Source organism: Marmota flaviventris, chromosome 3, assembly GCF_047511675.1.
Source record: "Marmota flaviventris isolate mMarFla1 chromosome 3, mMarFla1.hap1, whole genome shotgun sequence".
Taxonomy (NCBI): domain Eukaryota; kingdom Metazoa; phylum Chordata; class Mammalia; order Rodentia; family Sciuridae; genus Marmota; species Marmota flaviventris.
The window spans coordinates 165,633,216-165,658,972 of NC_092500.1; the positions used below are offsets into that span (position 1 = coordinate 165,633,216).

The following is a 25,757-nucleotide window of genomic DNA, read 5'->3' on the forward strand; positions in this document are numbered from 1 at the left end:
AGACAGGCAGAGCTGAGGAAAGGTCTCTAGCAGCCTTCCCCGTACTCCTCCAAAGCTGTTTACCTAACTCCCCATTCCCATAGAGATGGACCCGGTGGCCAGTCCCCAGCTCCTTGCCCATGGCTGCCACCTCCCTCTGTGAGAAGCCGGAAGTTGGGACCTTTGGCGGCTCAGCAGCACCCTCTACATTAAATATTTATCTTGGAGTCCAGGTCAGAACCCTAGAGAATAGAGAAGCTCGCTGCTGGTGAGGGATATGGCCAGGATTTCTGGAATTGGAAGATCTTCAGCTTCGCCATGTTTGGAGAACAAGGAAGATAATGAAAGTGATGTGGCCCTTCTTATACCCAAGGACCCTGACAGGTGGGAAATCTCGAGACAAGGGTAATTTATCCCCGAGGGAGGAAAAAGGCTGGTGCCAAGGGGTGGGTGTGTATCCTGCCTTCAAGGAGTGTCCTAGGGCAGCCACCTTCTAAGGGCACTGCTACCCACCCCATCTTCATCAGGAGAGGCAGATATTATTGAAAGGGACCTCAAAGGTTATCTTGCTCAGCCCCTGCTCATACAATAGTTGCCTCTGTAAAATTACCTCACAAATGGCAGACCTGGAGCCCCATAATCATTTTTAAATCTTTCTTGGAAGCCTAGGATCTGCTTCTGCGACCTGTGCCTGATGGTCCCTTTTCTGCCAGTGCTGCTGATCTGTAACCACACAGCAGCAGGCAGACACTGGAAGCCCCTGGCTGCCTCTTTGTAGACCTCCCCCTCAGCCTTAGCATCCCCATATTATCTTGTTCCAATGCTGCCAGTATAGCTCTTTACCCCAACTGGGAAAAGAGAGCTAACAGCAGTTAGGGAGGTAGGGGTTGAAATTGCTTCCTCTTTGCTCCATTCCCTTTCAAATTTTGGGCTGAATGCTGTACTTGAAAAACCGTCTGAAGTGCATGGTGGCCTTGGGTGCTAATTAGATACTCAGTAGGTATCCAATAGATACTATCATATTTCCCTAATTATTATTGATCACTCCCAACAGTATCTGAAGTAGATCAGTAGCTATTTGATGGTTGATTGGTTGAGATTTGGGGATCCCAGAGGTTAGCCAAAGGCTAGATGCACTCTAGACTTTACTTCTACTGTCAGTAAACAGTCATGAAGCACCCTCATGTTTTTGTAACAGGCCCTGTACCCACATACAAGCGTGGCGGGAAGGAGGGAAGAAGCCAGGGCCAGAGTGAACAAGGCGGGGCTCTGGGGACTCATGTCAGAGTAGCGGGAACAGCGGAAAGAAGGAAGATCAAAACAAATACGGTGTATGGGAACATCAAGACCCTCCTAACCTCATCCCCGCCCAAGGGACCCCACCCTCATCCTCTTTGGGGGCGCGGCATGCCCTGGGCCGTTGCCTGAAGCCGATTTCCTCCCAGTGTTTGCACGTGTGAGCATCCGCACATTTGCGAGTGCACGCGTGCAAGTTTTCTTTGCCCACGCCGGGCGCGCGCTTATGCGTGCACAAACCTCCTCCCCAAGAGCCGGAGAGGCGGCGGGGCCTTGGCTCCTGGGCCACCCTGCCTGTGGGGCGCCTTTATCTCGGTCCCCGCCTGTCAGCCTTGCGGGCCCGTCTCCCTCCTCTCCCGGGCGGTGGAGGCGTATCAGCTGAAAGCTCCACCCGGTCCCTGGGACTCAGCGTGTTCTCGCTAATCACTCCTGCCCTCTGTCCTGGCTCCGCCGCGCAGCAGCTCGCTTCCCACACCCTGGAAATGTCGCTGGAAACTCTGAGTGGCCCTCGCTGGCCCGCCCGCCCCCTTCCCGACGCCAGCCCCGTGGTGTGGGGGCCAGGGGAGGCAGCTGGGAAACCGTGCGGGCTCCCCGGGGACCCTTGGTGGCCCCTCCCGGCGCCGCCTCCTTGCCGGCCCGGCCCCTTCTGCAAGGGCCGCCAGCATTCCCGCGGCGCGCCCCGACGGAGGGCACTCGCACGCCCCGCTGGAGCGAGGGAGGGGAGCCGACCCCCTGCTCCGCCCCACCCCGGCCGGCCCCCGGTGCAGATCCGAGCCCCGAACTCCCCAGCCGCGCCACTCGCACGGTCCTGCCTCCCTGCGCGCCCCCTCGGCCTCCTTCTTCCTTCTCGGGCGCCCAGCCTGGCCCGGCGTCCTGACCCGGTCACGAGGGCCGTGAAGGCCCGCGCTTCTCCCTGCCCTCGCTCCCCAAGGGCCCGCCGCGGCCGCGCCAGGAAGGAGCTGGGCAGGGATGCTCCAACCCACCCAGGCGCCCTGAGGCCCTGCCACCTGCTCGCCGGGGAAGGTAGGTCCCAGGGAAGGAGAGGGGCGGGGAGGAGGCGAGGCCCCAGCTGGGAGTGATTCCAGCCTAACCGAAGGCACAAAGCCCCTCCCCCAGGGTCCCTGTCCCAAACTCAAGTGGGAAGAGTTGTGAGCAGTTCCTCCACCTCTATCCAGAAAAGGCAAAAGTCTTGAAAACTTGTCCCTGCCCACGTGGACTTGTAGCTGGAAAGTACCTGGGAAAGCGTAGGGCCAAGTCCCCCAGGTCAGGGACTCAGAGAAGGAGTCTGCCCGGACTTCCAGCCTTTTCGTGCTGGCTGCGTGGGTGAGGGGGGCTGTCTGAATTCTGGGAGGACTCTTAGAGTTTATGACACCCTCTGTCCTTAGCTAGGAGGGGACCAGTTCCCCCAGCATGCCTCCACCTCCTAATGGCTCCTGGCTGGGATGCCAAGAGAAAAACTAGGACCACCTACCCCTGCATATTGCTAGGGTGTATCACATGGAGCAGATTTGGGGATGGAGCACATTGGGGCACCAATGGGCAGCAGACCCTGAGAACGGATATTGTTGGGAGAACCTCCTGCTCTGCTCCTCCTACAAGAGGGTACTTCTCTGAGCTGGAAGGGTGGGAAGGGACCCTAGAGGAGGAGGGCTCAGTCAGCTGATGGTCAGGACTGCTGATGCTGATCTGGCAACTTGGCTCCTGGCAGTCAGCAGGGCAGGGAGGGGTGGCTGCTAGGAACTAGCCTGCCCCAGGCCTCTGACCTTTTACTCTGCCTGCCTCACAGGTTCCTTATGAAGGGAGGCTGGGCAGCAGGAACTGGGGTGTGTCTGCATGTTTTGCTTTGGGTAAGAATCCTAATTGGATCCAGCTGGTGAGCTGCCTCTCCCCCAGCCTCAGCCCTCCACTCCCCCAGTCAGGGCTTGGCATGAAGATCTATGTCCCCAATTGGCCACTCTGATGTCAGAAGGAATCCCCATAAATGCAGACTGGAAATAGTCTGCCACCCAGTCTTGTCACCCCCTCCACCCCAGACCTGAGCAGAAACTGGATACAGATGAGGAATCACAGCCCCCTATTGTAGCTTCATCCCCCCCAGGGTCCCCACAACTCTTACGCTGCACATATGACTGCCCGCTGCACACTCCACCAACTGCTATTCAGTTGACACCCCTCTAACCACAAACCCCATGTGGCTCACTTGACCCCCGTGATCCCCCAAGAGCCATATCATAGCACTGCATGTATATTTCACTGTGTACACACAGGGCAGGGCACCTCCAGGCATCTGCCGCCCTGGTGAAAGCCCCCCAGACCCCACAGGTGCGTACAAGCCTGATTCAGTCTAGTCCATAAGGCGGTGGAGGTTGGCTCCCTCCTGGCCTATCCAGCAGCAAAGGTGAGAGGGCCGACTCCACACTGTAGCTCTTTGAGTACAAAAGCCCCCTCAGACAGCTCGACCGAGGATCTCCCTGTGTTCTCTTGAACCTGTCTCTGGGCTCCCTCCTTTTGTTTTTGCAGTGCTGGGGATAGAACCCAGGGCTTGACACCTGCTAGGCAAGTGCTCTGCCACTGAGCTATATCCCAGCCCCTCTTGCATACCTCCATTTCCTGGGTGCCTGCAGCACCCCCCCCCCCTCCCCTGACCTCAGCTTTTCATGGCTAGTTGGGCACAGTTCTTTCAGGGAGGACCCTCCATGCAAAACACAGCCTGGAGGTGCAGGAGAAAGGGGAGCATGTGTGTGCACAGAGGAGCACTCAGGGCCATGCACACCTTTGCCCTCACCTGCTGCTTCCCTCTCCACCCCACCAGCACTGGCACCTGAGCCCTGGTCTCCAGGGCTCCTGTGAAGGAGGCCGGAGGGAGCCATTCTCCTGAGCTCAGGAGTGGTTCCGCTTCCTGGAAATGCTCCCCTGGGCCCTGGTAGGGATCAGGGCATTGCTGGCTACTTCCCAGTGGGCAGTGGGCGGCTGGCCTTGCTGTTGGTCAGGGCCTCTCCCCTGGCCTAGGCCCAAGTGACTCCTTGTGCTTGTGGGCAAGCAGATGCTGCACAGAGCCTGGAGGAGGCAGAGGAACTGAAACAAAGTCATGTGTGCCTCCCTCTCCACCAGCTGCCCCAGATCCCCTGTGCCTTCCCTCTGGGGAGCAGACTGGGCTGGCAAGGAGAGCCCCGGAGGGCCTAGCCAGCAGGCCCACAGCCCCACTCCTGGCCAGCCTTCCCTCCCCCCCTCCTTGCCTGGGCCTCCCCCTCCCCCACTCCCACCCGGAGCTCCTGCCCAGAGCTAACAAGGGCCCATTGTGCTTCTGGGAGCCGGCACAGGCAGCCTGCAGGCGGGTGCCTGGAGTGGCCTGTTTCCTGGGTCCTTGAGCTCCCACCCAGCTAGCCCCAACCTCCTCCCATAGCCTGGCCCTCCTCCCCCACACCAGGGTCCGGCCAGGGGCCTATAGACAGTCCCTTTCCCCTCCTTCTCCCTTCTCTGCAGAGGACTTGCAGAGGAGCAGTCGGAAACATCCAGCCTTGACCTGAGCATGCAAGGCCCACCCTGCAACCTCCCTGCTGAGCTCAGCCTAGATGACTTCATCCCTGGCCACCTCCGGGCCCATGTAGGGTCATCCTCCCGGGGAACACGGGTGAGTGGGACGGCAAGGAAGCAGGTGCATTGTGGGTCCAGTTATTAGGGACTGCAGGTCAGGCAGGGGAGCAGAGAATTGAAGGGGGAGGGGGAGAGGGAGGGTCTGAAGAGAGCTCTAGGGAGGCTGCATAGCTGCCCACAGAAAGGCAAGGCTGGTCCTTGGACCCTCTTTGTGGGGTGCAGGCTGTGCCCAAGTAGCCATCCCGCCCTTTCTCCTGTGGAACCTTCTGGGCCCTGAGCTGCAGCTCCTGGCCCCTCCTACAGGTGCCTGTGATCCGGAATGGTGGCTCCAACACCCTTAATTTCCAGTTCCATGACCCTGCGCCCAGGACTGTGTGCAATGGCTACATCCCACAGAGGAGAGAAGCTTCCGAGCTCTCAGGTGGGTCTGCTCAGAAAAAGCTGCTCCAGGAACCCTGTGTGGGAGGTGGGGGGTCCGAGCCCCTGGACCCTGCCATTTGGCACCACTGTGTCAAGAGACAGGGGCAGCAGAGGAGGATGGATGTCTCAAGATCATGAGGTACCCAGGGGCCTGCAGGCTCAGATCAGGGCCCTCCCTCTGCTGTGGTGGGGGAGCAGGCTGAGGTACCCCTTCCCTCCCACTCCTGCCTCGTGCCTGGGGAAGGGAATGTGCAGGATCCACAGCCCCAGGTTCAAGGGTACAGTCAGCAGGCCAGGGAATGGCTAGACTGGGCTGTTCAGGTCTCTACTCACAGAGCCCAGCAGGAGGTTGGAGAGGCTGTTTGAGAGCCTGTCACCTAGGTCCCAGGGTCCCCAAGATCCTGGGAACCTCTGGATGTAGGCCTGCCCTGAGGGAGGTGGCATCTTTGTTGAGCACTCTCTTGAGGGAGACATTGTAAAGCACTTCCATCGTTCAACAAGTAATCACTGAACACTTACAGCAGCACATAGCCAGGCAAACACATTTTATAAGCCTCATCTTATTTAATCCCTCCATATTCTGGCAAAGCTAGGTTCAGGAACCAAGGCAGAGCTGTCAGAGCTGCCTGTCTGGCCCTGAAGCCCTTAGCTGCTACACTGCCTACTTAGGGGCTAAAAATTCTAGGGAAATTAACACAGTACCATGACTAGGAAACAAGTTTCTGTCTTCGCTGTCCTTGGCTGTGTGTGCACAGCCTCACAAAGTAGATGTCACTGAATCCTTCCCACCAGTACCCTCCTTTTACGGGAGTGGAAACTGAGGTGCTAAGGGCCTGATTGATGTGCCTGAATTCACACAGCCAGTAGGTGGCAGAGCTGGGGTCTGAATTCAGGTCTGTTCCCTCCAAGCCCAGCCTCTTTTCTGCCACACCCCCGCTAAGCCATCCCCAGCATTCTCTTGAGTAATGATTCCCATTCTGTAGACTCTTAAGACAGCCCCAGGAAAGCAGGAGGGGTTGAGTGCGGACACATATTTCTCAAAACAAAATCCATTTTAATTCACTTTAAGAAGTAAACAAACAGAAGCCTGTGGTGCTGCCAGGGATCAAGAGCCTGCGTCATCCATTCAAACAAACAAGGAGCTGTTGAAACTTTGAACCCATAGGGATCAATGTTGTGGGGATCTAAGCGACAAACAAGGTCAGGTAGAGGCCCCAGCCTTTAGCTAATGCTCTCCTGCACATACCCCACAGACCCTGCATGGTATCAGACCTGGCCAGGCCCTGGCCCCTGGTCCTCTGAGAACTCGAAGGCCTCTCCACCACAGGATGCCCAGAACTGGTCAGCCACATGGACCAAGGACAACAAGCGGCGGGACAAGCGCTGGGTCAAGTACGAGGGAATCGGGCCTGTGGATGAGAGCGGCATGCCCATTGCCCCCCGATCTGTGAGTCAGGGCTGGGGGTCACAAACAGATGGGACTTACAAAGAGCTCTATTGTTTGGATAAATCAGAGATGGGCAATAAAGGCTGTACCCAGACCATTCCAGACTAAGCTGGAATCTAACCATGATGAGTTTCAGGGGATCATGAACCCCATAAAGTTACGGGCACCCTTGTGAGTCTGAGTTGTACAAGTGGGAAGGCCTCATAGCACAGCAAGCATTGAAGGACCTGAGGACCCCTTCAGCACTGCCACAGTCTCCCTCTTCCATCTGCCTCCATATCTTGAGGCAACATGCTTCCTCACCAGGAAGCTGGTGTTAACATACCCTTCCTGCCTCCCAGGGCTGTTTGGGAAATATCATCTCCCCCCTCTCCATTATCAATTTTATTTTTCATTACATAGAAACACATGTTTTTTCTAGAAGCATTAGAAATGTAGAAAAGCAAAGAGGTAACGTGTAAATCACCCCAAATCCACAGTGTAGGGATCATGGTTGTATATACTGATGGAGGCCTGCATATGTGACATGCTACTGAAGTTATTGCTCTGGAAAGACACCACAGAAGATTCCCTAGTCCACCCACAGGGCCGTCACCAGGGACCAGAGAAAGGGCTCACCAAGGAAAACCTTTTGTGACTTGCTATAGGGGGGGTGGCTGAGCTCAGAGGCCTGACTTTACATCTTCTGATCCCAGAGCGTTGACAGCCCCAGAGACTGGTATCGGAAAATGTTCCAGCAGATTCACCGGAAAATACCAGGTTAGACACCCTCTCCTGCCAGAGTATATTTTGGTATCCAAAGCCTGGGGAGGGAGGGAGAGAAAAAGAGACTTTCCTCCTCAGGGGATTTACTCCACCTATCTAACCCCAAGGCTTTAAAGTCAGTGGTCCTTAAGACAGACCAAAGAAGTGAATCTCCATGTCCCCTCCCTGGACTGGGGGATAGCAGTGGCCTCCAGAGAACCCTCCAGCAGCCAGTGATCAGCTGCTGTCCTCAGTGTCCTCTGAGGGTACACGAAGGCAGTCCTTCCCTGAAATCCTTCTTTTGACTTTTCTGTAGGGCTGACATTCCAACATTAGTGGCCATGAGGCCAACTCATCCAATCAGTCCCTGACTGTGGAGCACTTAACTGTGTTGAGCACTAATCTAGGTGCTGAAGTTAAAAGGGAGACACACAATAAACAGGAACCTTCTAGATGGCATATGGCAGAACTGGCTAGGGAGAAAAATAAAGGCCAGGGAAGTGACCGGTACAAAAAGGCTGTGACTTCACCCAGGATGGTCAGGGAAGGCCCCTGTGAATTGACCCTGGTGCAGAGAGCCCTGGGAATAAAGGAGGTCACCCAGCAGAGGGAACTCCAAAGACCTGGAAGGAAAAGCATGCGTGGCATGTTGGGGACCAGCAAGGAGCTCTTGGACCATAGTGGGGGGCCTTTGGTGGAAGATGGAGCCAAGAAGTCATAGGTACTTTGGGCTTGTTATGAGAACTTTGGCTTTTACTGTGCAAGAGATCAGGAGCCGGAGAGAGGTTCTGAGCAGAAGAGTGATATGTTCTGACTGTGATGGCTGAAGAGGCTCTCTGAGGCTGCTGGGTGCAGAAGAGTTGCTGGGAGCAGGGGATCAGTTCCCTGGTTGGTAAGGCTGGGAAGGAAATGGCTGCCATGCAAGCCCTGCTTTAACGAGACCTAGACCAGGGCAGGAGCAGTGAACCTGCTAGAATCCTTTGGGGATTCTGAATACACCCAGGGACAGTTATTGGACTATTTTTTTTTTTTATACCAGGGATTGAACCCAGGGGCACTTAATCACAGAACAACATCCCCCCCACTAAGTTCCTGAGGCTGACTTTGAACTCACAATCCTCCTGCCTCAGCCTCTTGAGCCACTGGGATTACAGGCCTGTGCCACCGGCCCAATCAGTCATTGGAATTTGTTGGTGGATTGAACACAGCCTGAAAGAGAGGCATGAGAATGATTTAAAACTGAGCAGGCTGAAAGATAGAGATGCCGTTTATAGGAACAGAGAGGACTTGAGGAGGAGCAGGTTTAAGAGGCATTCAATTTTACCATACTAGGGAATGAACCCAGAGATACTCTACTCTGAGCTGCATTCCCAGGCCCTTTACTGAGCAGGGCCTTTTTTTTTTTTTTTTTTTTTTGAGACAAGGTCTTGATAAGTTGCCCAGGCTGGTCTTAAACTTGTGATCTTCCTGCCTCAGCCTCCCAAGTAGCTGGGATTACAGGCGTGCGCCACTGTGCCTGGCAGTATTCAGAATTGGTATATGTCACATCTGAGTGATGTCAAATAGGCAGTTGAGTAAAGACTGTAGTTTAGGGGAAAGGTAAAATGCAGGTAGAAATATCTGGGACTCACTGAAAAATGAGATTTTGATTTCAAGTTCCCCAGGTAATTCTAATGTGCAGCCAAGGTTCTGAGTCCCAGAATAGAGGGTAAATGGTTATTCCTCAGGGGATGGGGGTGTAGCTCAGTGGTAGAGCACCTGCCTTGCATGCATGAGACACTGGGTTCGATCCTCAGCACCACATCTAAATAAATAAAATAAAGGTATTGTGTCCATCTACAACTAAAAAATAAAAATTAAAAAAAAATGATTATTCCTCAGTATCCCATAAGGATTGGTTCCAGGACCCCCTGAAGATACTAAAATCCCCTCATGCTCAAGTCCCTTGAATGAAGTGGCATAGTACCAGCCTGAACCCACTACTTAGGTGTGATTTGAATCACTGCTAAAATGACATAGTGTTTGCCTATGACTTACCCTTCCTCCCATATACTCTTTCTTCTTTGGTACCAGGGATTGAACCACCCAGGGACACTTCACCATTGAGCCCCAGCCTCAGCCCCATCGGTGGGGTCCTGGACAGGAGTGGTGGGGGCAGGAGTGGTGGGCTGAAGGCCTATTTAGAGAGGGGGCAGCCGGGGAGGTCGTGATCCTCAGCTAGTTAAGGTTTGCTGTGAAGAGAAGCAGAACAGTCAGCAGCCAGCAGAAGGTGGGCTCCTGAGAGGGGAACTTTGGTTTGCTGAGGGAGAGGCGGGCAGGCTGGTCAGTAGCTCTTCCAGGGCCTTCCCCGCCCCAGAAGAGTGAGTCTGGGCAAGGGGAAAGCAAAGCATTTAGAAGAGAGTGCAGAAAGCGAAGGGGAACTCCAACCTGACATGGCCAGGGTAGGTCTGCAGAGGTCAGGAGAGGGCGTGTGTGGGAACCCGGAGGGAGAAGCTGGACAGGACTGTTTGGGCCAGGCGGCTGCCTGCTCAGCTCGCCCAGGCCATAAGCCTGCCAGAGGCATTTCAAGCCCTCCCAAGAGCTGCTCTCCTAATTCCTCCCCTCCCTGGGACATTCCGCAGGCCCTGACTCAGCGCTCAGCCCTAGGCTGGAGGGAGGCTGGGAGTGGCCAGGGCGTCCCATCCCCACTTTCTGCCCTATCTGTGACCTGGTCCTTTTTGCTCCCCAGACCTGCAGCCTGACTGGACCTTCCAGGACCCACCCAAAGGTGAGGGAGTGAGGGCTCGCTCATCCACCCTGGCCGGCTGCCTGAGGCTGGGAAAGCAGCCCCAAGCTTGACTCCAGGGCTCCCCAGGTGGCTTCGTTCAACCTGAGAGGTTTTTGTACTTCATTCTGGGAAACTCCAAAGCCCCTGGGAGGTGCAGTGGTAATTGGGAGTCTTAGCTTCCTTCCTCATCCTGGGAATCCTCACTCTGCCACACCCTGGCTGAGTGGGCCGCCTCCCTTTCCTCATCTGTACAATGGGGATACCACCTACCCTGGAGCTGTAAAACTCTTGGGGAAAAGTCCACATTAAGTGGCCTCAAGAACCATCTCTGCCCGCTGTGAGCCAGCCACCCAGAAGCTAGGGAGGAAGTGGATGCTGGAGCTTCACAGGGTCACCCAACCCCAGCCCCTGCCTTTCTTCTTCCACCTTCAGTGATTTCCTCGTGGAACTCCTCTGCAAACCCCAAGCAGCCAGGGCCACCGCAAAGAACATCCTCCAGGCCAGGGGGCCCTGCAGCAGCTTCTGTCAGGTGAGCTGGGGGCAGAGGTTGTGTGGGCCTTAGCTTCCCTGTGGGGACCAGTGCCCCCTCGTGGCCGCGTCCAGCACAGCCTCAGAGCACGCAGGATGGGGTCAGCTCCTCAGCTGGGCTCTGTCCTGTTGCCATCCTGTCACATTTTTCCATCCATCCAAGATAAAAGGGGAAAGGTGGCCAGGAATGGGCCCGGCATCCATTTCTGGTCAGGAACACCTGCCCTGTGTTCATGGTGGCCAGGAGGACTCATCCCCTGCAAAAATCCATGGGTCATGTGTGCCTGGTGGGATTTCCCAGGCACCCACAGATAGAGCTGTTGAGGGCAGCTTGGTCCTGGGGCCTTCCACTTTGAAGCCTGAGAAAAAGCAATCATTGTGGATGAACCCAGGTTCCCATCCACATGCAGCTGTGAGACACACTGCAGACAGCGGAGGGAGGAAATGCCTTCCTCTATGCAGACTGCTCAGGCCCATGGGAACCTGGAGCTTTGCTCTCAGAGTTAAATCCAAGAGCTTCTTGTGCCTTTACATGGAGGGATCCTGCTCACTAGCATGGCCATGACCAGCCTGTGGCTCTTGGGCACCATCAATAGAGACTGAAGAGCTCCAGATTGGACCCAGAGTTGGGGTTGAAGCCAGTGCTCTGCTACTAGCCATATGACCTTGGCCACTTACCCACTCTGAGCCTGGGTGTCCCTGTCTTGTAAGCGGGGACCATTCAGTGAGGACGGAATGAGATCACATTGGCATCCTCATCACGACTGGCACACAGCATGTCTACACAAACATTAGCAATATACAAGCTCAATTATGACTAGAGTTTCCTTTGATTAGCCACGACACATTCCATTCTCATGATCATTTTTGTTATTCCTAAAATCAGAATAGAATCATAATTATAGCCAACAAATCCTGACCCTCCAGGCAGACATTCCATCATTTGATAAGCTTGATACAGTGGTTTTCCTTGGTACAAACTTTCAAACTAAAAACAGAGGCTGGGACATTAAAGCTAGCCAGGAAAGGACCCTTGGAGGGAAGACAGCAGGGTGCCTCAGTAGCTGGGGTGGTCAGACAAACGAGGTCACTGAATCTAACCAGTACCTCCATGGAACAGAAATAACTCGCCCAGACCTCCTGGAGGTTTTTCCTGGAATAGGATGCAGACTGTTCTCTTGGGTTTGTGTGTAAGTCCACTCAGCTGTGGCAGCAGGAAAGACCAGATTCATGGAAACTGCATAGACATATACCAGGGCAAATGCAGGATACCTAAGGCCCACGGGAAAGCCCCAGCTGCCCTGCAGCAGAGGTTTATGTCTGGCCTTCTCCTGAGCACCTGGTATGAATTCCCTTACCCAATCACTCCCACTTCACAGGTGCTGCACCTGAGGCTCCATACAACTTACCAAAAGGTGATGGAGCTGGGATTTGCACTTGGAGTTTGCGCACTTGGCACTATTTAACACTGCTTCTGCAGTAAAGAAGAGGGGCAGGCAGAGACAGCTTAGGCCCCTTGGCGGGATGGGGCCAGAATAGAAAGAAGTGATGCTATACCTTCTCTCAGGGCTGTGATCTCACTTGTGCCTCAGTTTCCTTAAAAGGAGACTGATGTTCTTCCCTTTCTTCAGGAGAAGCTGGGACCACTCTGAAGAGTTACCCAGAAGCACCTTCACCTATAATCCTGGAGAACTGCCCTCAGAGCTCCAGCCCCCAAATCAGGTAGCTCATCCAGTATGCTCCCCTTCCACCCCAGCGGCATGATCTGGCTAGGCCTCTCTGCTGAAATTCACAGCTTGAATCTTTAGGAGGGCGGATAGGTACAGGATAGGGCAGGGCCTGAGAGCCTGCTTTTGAGCCTGGGTAGAGCCCCAGTGCCCCTCTACTCAAGGTAATGGCTACCCACATCTGTGCAGGTGCCGAGAGAAAGACGCCGAGAGAAAGCAGAAAATGTCTGGACAGAAGATTCTTGGAACCAGTTTCTGCAGGAACTAGAGACTGGGCAGAAGGTGAGTATGGACCAGGTCCTCTGGGTGTGGATGCACCACCCGGCTTGAGCATTCGGAAAGTGCATTCACCCCCTGACTCCCCTTCCCACCCTTCAGCCCAAGAAACCGCTGGTGGATGACCCTGTTGACAAACCCTCCCAGCGCATCGAGGTAAGTGTCGCATCGGGGCTGGAGAGAGATTCTGGGTCATATGGGCCCCAATGACCATGGGCAAAAGTCATGGACCAAAGGCCCAGACACTCTGCTCTCATACAGCACCCAGGACAGTGCCTGGTGTACAGTAGATACTCAATAAACATGTGTTGACCAAAGCAAGAGCAGAGGAGGGAGTGTCCAGTATGGACTGGAGTTACCAGGAAGTATTCTTGGACACAGAACTGAGGGTTTTTTTTGTTGTTGTTGTTGTTGTTGTTTGTTTTGTTTTATTTTTTGTCTGGGGATTGAAACAGTGTTTTATCACTGAGCTACATCTCCAGCCCTTTTAATTTTTTGAGACAGTTTCTCATTAAGTTGTTTAGGGCCTAAATTGCAGAGGCTGTCCTCAAACTTGTGATCCTCCTGCCTCAGCCTCCCAAGACACTGGGATTACACCATGCCAAGCACTAAAACTCAGCTCTAAAAAGATCAAAGGGTGGTCCGGGGATGGGGCTCAGTGATAAAGTACTTATCTAGCTGGGTTAGGTCCTCAGTAGGGGCAAAGGGAGATCAGAGAGCTTGGCCAGGCCGAGAGCTGCTTATGCATGTAAGCAGAGACTTGAAGTGGAAAGTATGGAGGAGGGGAATATGCATATGTGTGTGAGTGCATGTGTAATTGGTCTACTAGAGTGGGCACTGTAATTGGTCTACTAGAGTGGGGAGGCTGGATCGGTACAGTGAAGCCAGGCCATGGAAAGCCATAGAAAACGATGGCACGGACCTCACAGGCTCTTGACCAGAGACTTGACATGGCAAAAAAATAATAATAAATAAATAAAAAAGGTTGGGAGGTACCATCAGGAAGTACTACCATCTTAGCACCCTGGAGTGCAGGCGCAGAGGGGGCAGGAATGCCCTCCCGTATACCCGGAGCCACACCCCTCCCAAGCCACAGCAGACACTGGCTCTGAGGCATGCCCTTGACCCAAGCACGGTGTGACCTGGCCTGCTGCTCCCATCTGACCTCTGAGCAGCCCCACTACACACATTCACGCACACTGTGCTGCCCTCCTCCCACCCCTCCCCCCACTGCCTAAGCCTTCCCCACCCCCAGGTCCTGCTGGAGAGAGAGCTAGCCAAGCTGAGCGCTGAGCTGGACAAGGACCTGCGGGCGATTGAGACCCGGCTGCCTGCGTCCCCCCAGGTACTGGCCTCCTGGGGTCCTCCTGGGGGAAGCCATTGGCCACTGGGGCGGGGACTGGGTGGAGGACGGGCAGGCACTCTGGCTGCGGCCACCTTGGGCAACTTCAGCTTGTTGCTTATTCAGGGCGTTGACTTTCCAAGTGACCCCTAGGAACCCTTCCAGGCCCACTCCACGTCAGCCCGTCGTCTGGGACCCGGGTCCCCGCCCCACTCCGCCCCGTCCTAGCGCAGCCCCAGGGACCCCGACCCGTACCGGCCCTAGTTTCCCGGCCCGGCCTCCCTCTTCCGCCGCTCGCCGCCTCCTGCTCCTTGGCTCCCGCGCGCGGCCGACTCTAGGACCCCGCGTCCCGCCGCCCCTCCCCGCCCTCCTTCCCTCCCGAGCCACGAACTTTTCCGGAGGCGGCGGCCTCGGCTGCCTGGGCCCCGGGACCCCAGGCCCTGATCGCGCCCGTCTCCCCGCACAGAGCGCGCAGGCGCCCCGACGGGCCCCGGAGCAGCGGCCGCCGGTCGGGTGAGTGCGGAGACGCGGGCTGGAGGAGGGGTCCGTCCGGGCCGGGGCCGGGGCCGGGGACAGGAACGGACGTGGCGCGGGCTGGGCGGCGGCGCGGGGGCGCTGGCCCGGCCCAGTGCGGGGGACGCGCGGACCCGGGGGAGTGCGCGGAGGAGGGGCCTGGAGAGTGGGAAAGTGGCCGGGAGGGACCGGAGCCGCCGCTCTCTGCAGGGGGCCGTCCTCCAGCGTCCCGAGGGCCACTTGCCCGACCCAGGGACTTGGGTGGCGGCGGTGGGACCCCCACTTCCCACGCACACTGTCGCCACCGGCCGTCTCCGGCCTCTCCCTGCCCAAGGCCTCACCCTTTCCCGGCCGTGGCTGCAAGGGAAGTAGGACATCCTGTTGAGAACCCAGGACCTGGGAGACGCCTTGGGAGGAGGTGGCCCGGGTGGGGGTGGCGGGAAGATTTGGGAGATCAGGGAAGTCTGGAGGGGAGTCCCAAACCGGTGCTCACTCTGTGTGTCCGTGTAGCCCGGCCTCAGCCTGGAACTTCAGCGCCCCGCATGCACCTTACCTGGGTCCCACCCAACCCCTGAGCCCCCACAGAATGGCGGATGGAGGAGGAAGCCCCTTTCTAGGTCGGAGAGATTTTGTCTACCCTTCCTCGGCCCGAGGTAAGGACCCCGCAGCCCCATCACCTAGATGTGCACCTACCAGATATGCAGGTCGGCAGGGAGATCACAGAGCCCCTTGCTTCTCTGTATCTGTCCTGGGTGGAGGGAGCATAACCCATCCCAACCCAGACGCCTCCCAGATATGACCTCCCCAAGTTGAGGTGGTGCTTCTCCACAGACCCTAGTGCCTCCCAACGAGGCTGCAGCCCAGCCAGAAAGGAAGAGAAGAAGGTAAGGAGGGTGCATCAGGGTCAGGGTGCAGGAGGAGGTGCATGGAGCAGGTTTCCTGCCTGACTGAGGTAGCCCACTCTGTTCTCTTCCCCTGCCCAGAGAAAGGCTGCTCGGCTCAAGTTTGACTTCCAGGCACAGTCCCCCAAGTAAGTGGCTTTTTCTCAACCTTTTCCCTTCCACTTTGGGTAGTCTCTGCACTATTGGGTGGGAGACAGGGCTTCAGTATATGCATCTCCAGAGGGTGGAGGGGACCTAGAGTACTCAGGGCAGGGTCTGAGGAAAAGGAGGCTCAGCTTGCTGTGACATTTCTACTCTGGCCTGCAGGGAGCTGACTCTGCAGAAGGGTGACATTGTCTATATCCATAAGGAGGTGGACAAGAACTGGCTGGAGGGGGAACACCATGGCCGACTGGGTATCTTCCCTGCTAATTATGTGGAGGTGAGTGGGAGGAACAGGTGCAAGTAGGTGCCAGGCTGGGAGGGCCCGGGGCTGGGAAAAACTTGGAGTGCAGATACCTGGTTTCCTAATATGTAAAACTGTGAGGGGCACAAATGCCCCCCACCCCCAACCTGGCCAGATGCTCTGTGTGTACCCAGGAAAGGTTTGCTAAATGAGGGTGGAGCCAGCCCAGGGGAGACCAAGTAGTCCGGCTACTCAACCAGAAGCCACAGCCCTATCAGTGTCTTGGACTTCCACCATTCAGAATCCGTCTCCTAATTGCAACCAGCAAGAGTTGGAAGTGTGTGGCCATTTATGAGCTATATATAAATGCATCACCTCTTTCAGATATATTACCTCCTTTGTTCCTCAGTGCCTGGGGAATGACAGATAATCCCCATTTTACTGATAGGGCTCAGTGACAAATTACAAAGTAGAAGATTAGAATCTGAATGTGGATCTTTCCATTCCAGGGACAGTAGAGGCCTATAGGTTATCTTTGGTATTTGTGTCTTTTGAGAAATGTCAAGTTATTGGCATAAAGTTGTTCATATCATTCCCTTAGTATCTTTTTTTTTTGGTCTATGGATTGAACACAGGGTGCTTAACCACTGAGCCACATCCCCAACCCTTTTAGCTTTCCCTTTTGGCTTTTTGAGACAGGGTCTCGCTAAGTTGCTTAGGGCTTTGATAAATTGCTGAACTTGGCTTTGAACTCACAATCCTCCTGCCTCAGCGTCCCAAGCTGCTGGGATTACAGGTGTGTGCCACCGCACCAAGCCTTTAGTATCCTTTTAATGTCAGTAAAATCTGTAGTGATGACCTCCCTCTAATGACCAATATTGACAATTTATGTTTTCTTCTGGTTAGAGATTTATTTATTTTTATTTTCTTTTAAAAATATTTTTAGTTGTAGATGGACACAGTACCCTTACTTTATTTTTTTATTTTTATGTGGTGCTGTGGATTGAACCCAGTGCCTCATGTGTGAGGCAAGCATTCCACCCCTGAGCTTCAGCTCCAGCCTTTTATTTATTTTCTTGATCTTTTCAAAGAAATTATTTCATTAATTTTTCTCTATTGGTTTTGTTTCTAATTTTATTGATTTATGCTTTTTTATTATTTTTTCCTGTTTCTTTTTGCTACTGGGAATTAAACTCAGGGGTGCTTAACCACTGAGCCACATCCCTAGCCCTTTTAAAAATTTTATTAGAGACATGGTCTCACTGAGTTGATAAGTGCTTCTCTAAGTTGCTGACACTGATTTTGAATTTGTGATTCTCCTGCCTCAGCCTCCCGAACCACTGGGGTTACCCGCCTGTGTCACCACACCGGTTTATTTCTGTCTTTTTACTTATTTTAATAATATATAATAACAAGGTTTAATTTGCTCTAATCTTTGTAATTTCTTAGTTTATGTTATTGATTTGAAACTTTTCCTGATATGAATATTTGATGTTATAACTTTTCCTTTAAATACTGCTTTAGCTGCATCTGACCATTTAAATTTTTTTTTTCAACTTGAACTATTTTATCATTTCCTTTGTGACTTCCTCTTTGACTCATGGGTTGGATTGTTGTTTCATTCAGGTTCTTGATTTGATAGCCATCATAAGACATCCCCTACCTACAGGTTAACTTCTCTGATCCTGAAATTTCACAAGTGTATACAATATTCCATCCCACCAATTATTTATGTCTTAGTGTGAAATTGTTGATTAGCTTCTTGATTTTTTTTTCCAGTATTGGGGATTGAACCCAGGGGCACTCTTACTACTGACCTACAATTCTAGCTCTTCTTATTTTATTTTGAGACAGGGTCTCCATAAGTTGCTGAGGCTGGCCTCAAACTTGTGATCCTCCTGCCTCAGCCTCCCAGGTCATTAGGATCATAGGTGTGCACCACCATGCCCAGATGGCTTCTTGACTTTTATGAGTAGGGTGAAGCAAAGGCAGCATGGGGAGCACCTGATGGGATAGAAGGGGAGGGGGAACCAAGACACTTGAACCAAGTGTTAAAGTTAAATCCTCAGTTTTCAAAGAGGTTGCCATCTGTTCCCTACAACTCCAGATACTCCATTTCCTTCTGTGGTCCAGCCTCTCTTTCCAACTGGCCCATCTTCCACCTGGCACTTGTCATACCCCCTCCACTAACACCTCCTCCACAGACCTCTGTTGGAAATTCTTCCAGGAAGCCTTCTTGGACTAACCTCCTCACCCGCTTGGCTGTGCTCACCCTGGCCACCCCTGGGGCTTCTGTCTGGGGTCAGTGTCCACAGCCAATGTCTTCTCTCTGTCCTGGGCAGCTCTTGCGTGTTACCACCTTCTCTTTGGTGCCTCGCCCTCCCATCAGCCCCAGGGGTACACCCAGTAGATGCCGGGCCAGATCTTTCTCATTACCTTTCTTTCCACAGGTGCTGCCTGCAGATGAGATCCCCAAGCCCATCAAACCCCCCACCTACCAGGTGGTGGAGTACGGAGAAGCTGTGGCCCAGTACAACTTCAAGGGGGACCTGGAGGTGGAGCTATCCTTCCGCAAGGTGGGACCAAGAGGGAAGAAGTGGGGTGGGGTGGGGACAGATGAAGACAGATAAACTCTTTTTTCCCCAATGATGGAGATTGAACCCAGGGCCTCATGCATGCTAAGCAAGCCCTGTACCACTGAACCAGATCTCCAGCCCAAACCCTAAAAGGTTTTATTTAGTCAGGCACACCCATCTGCACCCCATATTTCACGTTTTTCCAAAACTCTTAGAATTTTGTTCCCCTTAATTTAATCCATTTTTAAAAGATTGTTATAAACTTCTAGAAGTGTGTTTTTCAACTGCATGTTGATAGATGATGAGGATCAGAATCTGCACTTTCTTCTTTCTTTCTTTCTTTCTGTACTGGGGAACGTTCAACCACTGAATCATATTTCTGGCCCTTGGTATTTTCTCTTTTGAGACGGGGTCTCCCCAGGTTGCTGAGGCAGCCTGGAACTTGCCATCCCCCTGCCTCAGCCTCTAGAGTAGCTGAGATTATAGGTTGTGTCGCCAGGCCTGGCTATAATCTGCATTTTTAAAGGAATAGATAGAAATATTAGACTGCATTGTGTGGAGAAAGAAAGGGTATGTTCCCCAACTATAGGCAGCTGTGGGTGTGAATAAAAAGACATTTTAAAAATATATATGTTTTAGTTGTAGGTGGACACAGTACCCTTATTTATCTTTATGTGGAGCCGAGGATCGAATCCAGGGCCTCAAACACGTGCTCAGCGAGTGCTCTACCACTAAGCCATAACTGTAGCCCCTAAAAAGACATTTTTAAAATGTGGACTGTGGTTAAAAAAAAAAGTCTGAAAAATGCTGCCCTGGAAAGCAAGGCCTGGTCTCCCTTTGATTGGTATTTTTGGGGGGCAGAGGCCATCAGTGCCTGTAGTCAGTGCCACCCAGCCAGCCAGCCCCAGGCACAGAGAGGAAAGGAGGGCTGCATGAGGAGGGGAGGGGACAGAGGGTAGGTAAGCTGAGGGCTGGGGCCCATCCTCCCTGGGGGCAGCCCACCAAGGTGGTGGGGCTCTAACCCTGTCCGCCTGGGGGCTGGAGGAAACCACCTGCTCTGAGGGGGTTGTTTTCTGATGCACTCATGACAGGATTACCCAGAGGGTGAGGCAGGGACAGGACTGAGCCGTGGCAGTGGTGGCTAATACCTGTCCAGTGCTTCTTGTAAGTGTTCTTGCATCTCACAGCAGCAGCATGTTTACCCCACTGAACACACAAGGAGTTGAGGCTCAGAGAGGCAAATCGGCTTGCCCAAGGCCACACAGCTTGGCAGAGCCAGGTGTGCATCTGTGTAATCGGTCACAGGCTCCCCTATGATTGGAGCTCTAGGAGGGGACAGTGCTCTGAGCTCAGTGTGTGGAGGGGGGACACTTCAGCCAGATGTGCTTCCCAAGGAGGCAGGCCCTGACTGGAGCCCAGGGCTGCCTGATGGAGGAAGAGCTGGGACTTCTGCTTGCTCCCCCGGGGGGTGTGGGTTTGGCTCCCGTTCTTCTCTCTGTGGGATCTCGGATGACCTGCTGACCCCCTCCGAGTCTGGTCTGTGCTGTGTGCCAGGTGTTAGTCTTGAATGATACGGCTCAGGTAAGCATCCTCGGGTGCATGTCAGGTGGACCCTGAGGACACTGACTCCTCCCTGCCCCCCAGGGGGAGCGCATCTGCCTGATCCGCAAGGTGAATGAGAACTGGTATGAGGGGCGCATCTCAGGCACCGGGCGCCAGGGCATCTTCCCTGCTAGCTACGTGCAGGTGTCCCGTGAGCCCCGGATCCGGGTCTGTGAAGACAGCTCCCAGCTCCCTGCATCTCCCCGCCTGACCACCACTGCCCATCTGGCCCGGCACCCCACCTCTCCCTCAGTACCGTGCAACCCAGCTGACCCCACCGACTGGGGGGGCCGGACCTCCCCCCGCCGCACCGGCTTCTCCTTTCCCATCCAGGAGTCCAGACCCCAGACCCAGGTGAGGTGGCCTGTCCCCCACCCTGTCCCCCATCTGACACTGGGAGTGAGGCAGCTGGGCCAAACCTAGCATTGCAGCCCCACCCCCACGTTGGGAACCCCAGGCCCCTTAAGTTAATGCTGGCCAGTGAGCTCCAGCCCAGGGAAACGAGGGCAACCAGCCAGTTCTAGGTAGGTCCCCCAAAGCCACCCACTGTGTCACACCAGACCACTCTGTCCTGATGCCAGTGTTCATCTCTGGGAAGGAGGTGCAGGGAATCAGGGCTCTGTCATTTGCCTGCTGTGTGACCTGGGCAGGGTTTGGGTTTTTCCCCTATGACATGGGGTAATGATCCCAGTGTGGTGGGTGGTCGGGGAGATGTGGGCTGAGGTTTCTCTTAGCTGCAGGGCAAGACAGCTCCACTCCTGAGCTGGCATGCTCCTGGCTGTGCTGGCTCCCATGTTCATCCACTCGCCAGGTGCTGAGCACATATAATGTGCAGGGACCCTTCCTAGGTCCCAGCTTTGTCCATGCTGGCACCTGAAAATCCAGTCACTGACCCCACCTGGACCAGGGGACTTGGGGGATAACCTGAGGCAGTGTGGACGATGCTCAACAGGGAGGCGGGCCACCCATTTCTCTTCCCTCATTCTTCCTCTCTGGGACCCTTCTTTCCTCCTGTGGATCCCCAGAATCTCAGCACCTCTGGGCCATCCCTGTCCCACTCTCGAGGGTCCAGCCGTCCCCTGGACATGGGAGCCTCCTCCCCCAACACCATGCAGATACACTGGACGCCGTGAGTACCATCTGAGGGTTCTTGGCCAGGGGTGGGGATCACCAACAGGCAGTGCCAAGCACACTGACCCATGCCTCACCCTTCCCCACCCCTGGGAAACTTGACCTAGGTGGGGCTTGTCCTTGTAGAGCTTATAGGTGATTTGGGGGCAAGGCAGGAGAGCTCCAGGGGCCTTGGGAAACTCAGGAAGTGGAAACTCCTGGTAGAACCGCCCACCTGGTGTGGGACAAAGGGGTGAAGTCTTGGCTGCCATAGTGATGTCTCCTGCAGGTACCGGGCCATGTACCAGTACAGGCCCCAGAACGAGGATGAGCTGGAGCTACGTGAGGGGGACCGAGTGGATGTCATGCAGCAGTGTGATGATGGCTGGTTTGTGGGTATGTGGGTCTGGGGAATGGGCTGGGGGCTGGCCACAAAAGGTGTCTCAGGGTCCCCAGGGGCATTTGTGGGCTGTTGCTGCCTGTCCACGCTGGTTCAGCAAAGATGCTTGGCCTGAGCGCCTCCACTCAGCATCTGACCTGACTCCGGAGCTTTCCCAAAGCCAGTGTTCTTTGAGCTGCCTTCCTGGTGCCTGAGGAGGGATGAGGCTCAAAGGAAACTGGTCCCAGTGCAGGACCGCCGACAGGCCACTGTCTGCTCAGGGCAGGCGTCTGCCCCGGCCCCTGCTCCTTCTCCCGGCACGCAGACTCCTGGGGAGGGCTGGTGGTGGGGACCAGGTCTCACACAGGGGCATATTCCCCACCTCCCCTGCCCCAGCCTGCTCCTCCAGCCTCAGGAGAGGAGGGAGTAACTGTCCCAGGGCAGTTCGGGCAGAGGATAATATAAGAAACCTCAGTTGGCTCTGGCCTGGTTCAAAGTGACCGGCCCCCCAGGCTTCACCTTGGCCTGCTTCCCAATAGTGGACAGGTTCTGTCCAGGCCTCAGCTTCAAAGTATGGGCCAAATAGAGTGAATAGCCAGAATCACCCCCCCACCCCCTGCAATAAGTGGGCTCTGGAGCCAGAGGGTTAGGGGACTACCTGGGAGGGGGGGCCATGGGTGTAGTCCCTTGACCAGGCAGGCTGCACTTTCTGATCTGAATCCCAATTCCTCAGTGCTGACCAAGCTTCTGACACCCAGGATTATTAAGCACTAACTTGTTAGGAGTCCTTTTCTGCTGAGAGATGGCTTGAGCACATTCTCATTTTACTCTGTACACTTATGCTTTTGAGTTATTTTTTTAAACACTACTAACAAGATTTTACACGTTTCTATAGTTAAGAAGAAAAAGCAGCGCTCTTGTGGTGTAAGCCACAGTGCTCCAGAGGAATGGCTTGCACCTGCTCTGTCTGTGTGGCAGCCACTAGCCACGTGTAGCCGCTTGGGTTTAAATTAGTTGAAATGAAAGAAAATAAAAAAGTTCTTGAGTGGCACCTGCACATTTCACATGCTTATTGCCACCTGCAGCTGTGGTCATGTTTGGACAGTGCAGGCCAGGGAGGTGTCCTGGAGGAAGCGAGGCCTGGATGGGCAGGGGACTGACTTGGGGAGGCTGATGGGAAAACAAGGCACTCTGGGTGGAGCAAGAGCACAGGAGGCAGGAAGTCCAGATGGCAGCCTGGAAGGGAGTCCTCCCAAGTTCTGGGGTACCTTTCACTTCTTTCTGTACTCCTGTGTTTCTAGCATCCCACTTTCACCCCAGAACACAGGATTCCTTGAGACTGCAGCAGACCAGAGATCTAGATGACAGTCCCAACTCTATTCCTAAGCAGCCAAGTGATTTGGGGGAATTAATTCCCTGGACCTTCTCTTGGGCCCTACCTGCCCATCTCTGAAACGCGGGTGCCATACTAAACCAGAGCGTTTCCTCCCAATATAAGTTCTGTGATTCATCCTGCTGCTTCCCGGCTTCCCGGAAGAACGGTGGAGTATGCAGTGCTCTGTGCAAAGCTGTGCACGTTTGTTAATTGCTCTGATTCTTTGATTATGGAATTTAGGGAGTGTAGTTTCGCCCACCTAAGCTTCTGCCACTAGGGGGCAGGAATGAGGAAGGCAAACCAATTCCACGCCTCCCTGGGACTCTCCCTGCAGTTCTGGGCCCTGCCAGCAGGGGACCCGTCCCTCACCCCTACATTTCCTGTTACGTGAAGGAGCCTGGGGGATGCTCTTTCTGTCTTTCCTCTTTCAGGTGTCTCCCGGAGGACCCAGAAATTTGGGACATTCCCTGGAAATTATGTAGCCCCGGTGTGAGTGGTCTCCATGGCAACTTGGAGCCAGCCAGGATGGGGTGGGGAGCAGTAGCACTTACAGGAGGGAGTAGGGTCCCCACATCATCCTCCCCCAGACCTGCTCTCCCAGCATCTGCAGAGACCCCAGCAGCCTTCCCTTGGAGCCCCTTCAAAGCCCCATGGACTGATTCCCACCCACAACTCACAGGCATTCCTCTGAAAGCCCCTTCAACCCCACCCCCGCTCCCCAAATACAGAGGTCTGCTTTGAAGTGGAGACTGTTTCCAGGCCTTATTAAGACCAGACTCCTAGCCTCCCACCCCCACCCGCCATTGCCTTTCCTCTAACAGGGACCGGCTCCGGGCTTCACCCCCGTGGGGTTCCTCTAACAAGGACCAGCCTCCTAACCTGATGCAGACCAAAGGCCTCCAGCGCCTGCAGGACTTCCTCCCCTTTCTCACCAGCTAGCCTGCTGCCCCTTTGCATTCTGCCTCCAGCTGGGCCTGGGAGCGAGGTGGGGGACAGATGCAGCCCCTTCTTAGCCTTCAAGCACTAGCAAGAGGTCTCGCCTCAAGGCCTCTGCTTCCCAGAGGCTGTCAAGGTCTGGGCCTGGGTTCTGCACATCCTCCTGTGGCCACGGTGTCCAGCACCACTGGCCTCTCCCAGACAATCCACAGGGAGACTTTGCTGCGCTCTTGCCTCCCAGCTCTCCTCTATGTTAAAAGTCCCTCTGGAAGATGATGTAAAATAAATCTGGATACCAGGGCCCTTGTCTCTTGAGTCTTTTTCCTCTGGGATGGGAGAGGCCTCCTGCTTGGGATTGTGTGGATTCCTTCTGCAGTGGGCTGTGCAGGTAGGTGTGCGTGAGTTCTCAGCCCTCAGGGTGTGGGGGATGGGCAGCCCCCAGGACTGGGCAGCTGATTGACAAGAAGTGCTGAGAACCAACGTCACAGGGGCCAGGACAAGGTCTGTGGAAGACGCCAGAGCCGGGAACTGAATGTGGCCTTGTTTGTAGACTGTTTTGATTCTGGAACGGCCACTGTGGGGTTGCTGGACTAGATGACATTCTAACTGTTCTGCTAATGTTTTCCTTCTGTGCACTCCATTTCCACACTGATGCCCTTGTGTGTTTATTCTTTGGGCTCAAGTTTTTGAGCAATTGGTTTCAGGAAGCTGGGAGTGGTGGGGCACAGCCAGGCAAAGCAACTCTTTTTGTCCTCAGTTTTAGAGTCCTGAGGCTGGGTGGCTCCTGGGGACCATCAATGATGGCACAGCCCTGGTCTAATTGTTCCTCCAAGAAAGGAAAGCTCCATTCTTGGGCTGCTGCTGAGAGTGGATCAGGGAGTGCTGTAAGCATAATAGCTGGCAGGTCACGATTCCTTTTTTATATATATTTTTTAGTTGTCGGTGGAGCTTTTTTACTTTATTTTTATGTGGTGCTAAGGATGGAACCCAGTGCCTCACACACGCCAGGCAAGCGCTCTGCCACTGAGGCCCAGCCCCAGCCTTCATGCTTCCTTTTTACAGGAGAGACTGAGGCTCTGAGGTATTCAGGTGTCTGGGGCACATCAGTCTTAAATGCTGACACAATTGATGTAATGCCCAGGTAATGCTTTTCCAGAGGTTCTGAGGTGGGTCACACAGGAGTTCAGGGACTGCCTTGAGGTAGCCCAGGTTCAGGCTGCTTTTATGTTCTGGTCTGTCATTTAAGATGCCCCCACCCCAGGGTGGGGAAAGCTGGTGGCTGAAGTGAAGGGTGGAGATGCCTGGTTTTGTCAGGACAGAGGGGAGGGCCTGGGCCCACAGGGCAGTGGCCTGGCCCTGGCAGGTTGCTTAAGCCTGGGTGGGGCAGCTTGCTCTCCATCCATTTCCTCCACCCAGCACTTACCTCCACCTGGTTCCAAGTTGGCAGTTCCTGTCCTTGACTAGAAGTGACCACTCTTTAGGAACCTGCTGGTCTGTGTTGGACCTCCATCCTGGCTCTATTTACATTCCCTGAAGCCCTCATAAAACATCATAGGGTCGAGACTCCTTTTCCCTTAGGAGCCAAATCCATACCCTTGCTTTGATGGGACCCTGGAAACTTCCAGGCAGCAAAGGAACCCTCTACTCCCCTCCCTGCAGGCTGCCACCACCCTAGTCTGTAAGATAGTTACTTTTGTGGCTGGCATGAGGGCGTAGGTGAAGGGAGGGTCAGAGATTTCTGGCGATGGTTTACCCCATCAGGTGATGAGAGTGACTTGTACCCTGGGCAGAGGGTCACTTAGAGCAGGATAGGTCTCTTCTGTGTCACAGTCATGACCCAGGTCCTTGTGGTGGGTTTT

At 54.4% G+C, this 25,757-nt stretch overlaps 1 protein-coding gene across 5 annotated transcripts; it reads left to right on the forward strand.

Annotated features, from left to right (window-relative positions):
• The first annotated feature begins 275 nt into the window (after nt 1–275).
• Nucleotides 276–24,198, forward strand: Sorbs3 (sorbin and SH3 domain containing 3). Of its 5 annotated transcripts, none has more exons than XM_071610567.1 (21): nt 276–363; nt 4,759–4,906; nt 5,173–5,290; nt 6,543–6,736; nt 7,432–7,495; nt 10,209–10,247; nt 10,680–10,776; nt 12,407–12,497; nt 12,692–12,784; nt 12,881–12,934; nt 14,034–14,123; nt 14,587–14,633; nt 15,144–15,286; nt 15,465–15,517; nt 15,617–15,663; nt 15,842–15,956; nt 18,371–18,496; nt 20,141–20,452; nt 21,124–21,227; nt 21,498–21,604; nt 23,784–24,198. In XM_071610567.1, the coding sequence occupies exons 2-21, from the start codon at nt 4,805–4,807 to the stop codon at nt 23,843–23,845; spliced, it is 2,058 nt and encodes a 685-aa protein (XP_071466668.1). In that variant the 5' UTR covers nt 276–363; nt 4,759–4,804; the 3' UTR covers nt 23,846–24,198. The 5 variants fall into 5 exon arrangements, with proteins under 5 accessions (XP_071466668.1, XP_027782857.2, XP_071466669.1 ...); XM_027927056.2 differs by having other exon boundaries at nt 278–363; nt 23,394–24,198; XM_071610568.1 differs by having other exon boundaries at nt 278–363; nt 5,218–5,290; nt 23,394–24,198.
• Nucleotides 24,199–25,757: the final 1,559 nt, after the last annotated feature.

Coding starts and splice junctions, on each gene's coding strand:
- Sorbs3 (XM_071610567.1), top strand. CDS start 4,805: ATGCAAGGCCCACCCTGCAACCTCCCTGCTGAGCTCAGCCTAGATGAC. Junction 5,291..6,542: donor AGAAGCTTCCGAGCTCTCAG/GTGGGTCTGCTC, acceptor CATACCCCACAG/ACCCTGCATGGTATCAGACC. Junction 18,497..20,140: donor TGGAGCTATCCTTCCGCAAG/GTGGGACCAAGA, acceptor CCTGCCCCCCAG/GGGGAGCGCATCTGCCTGAT.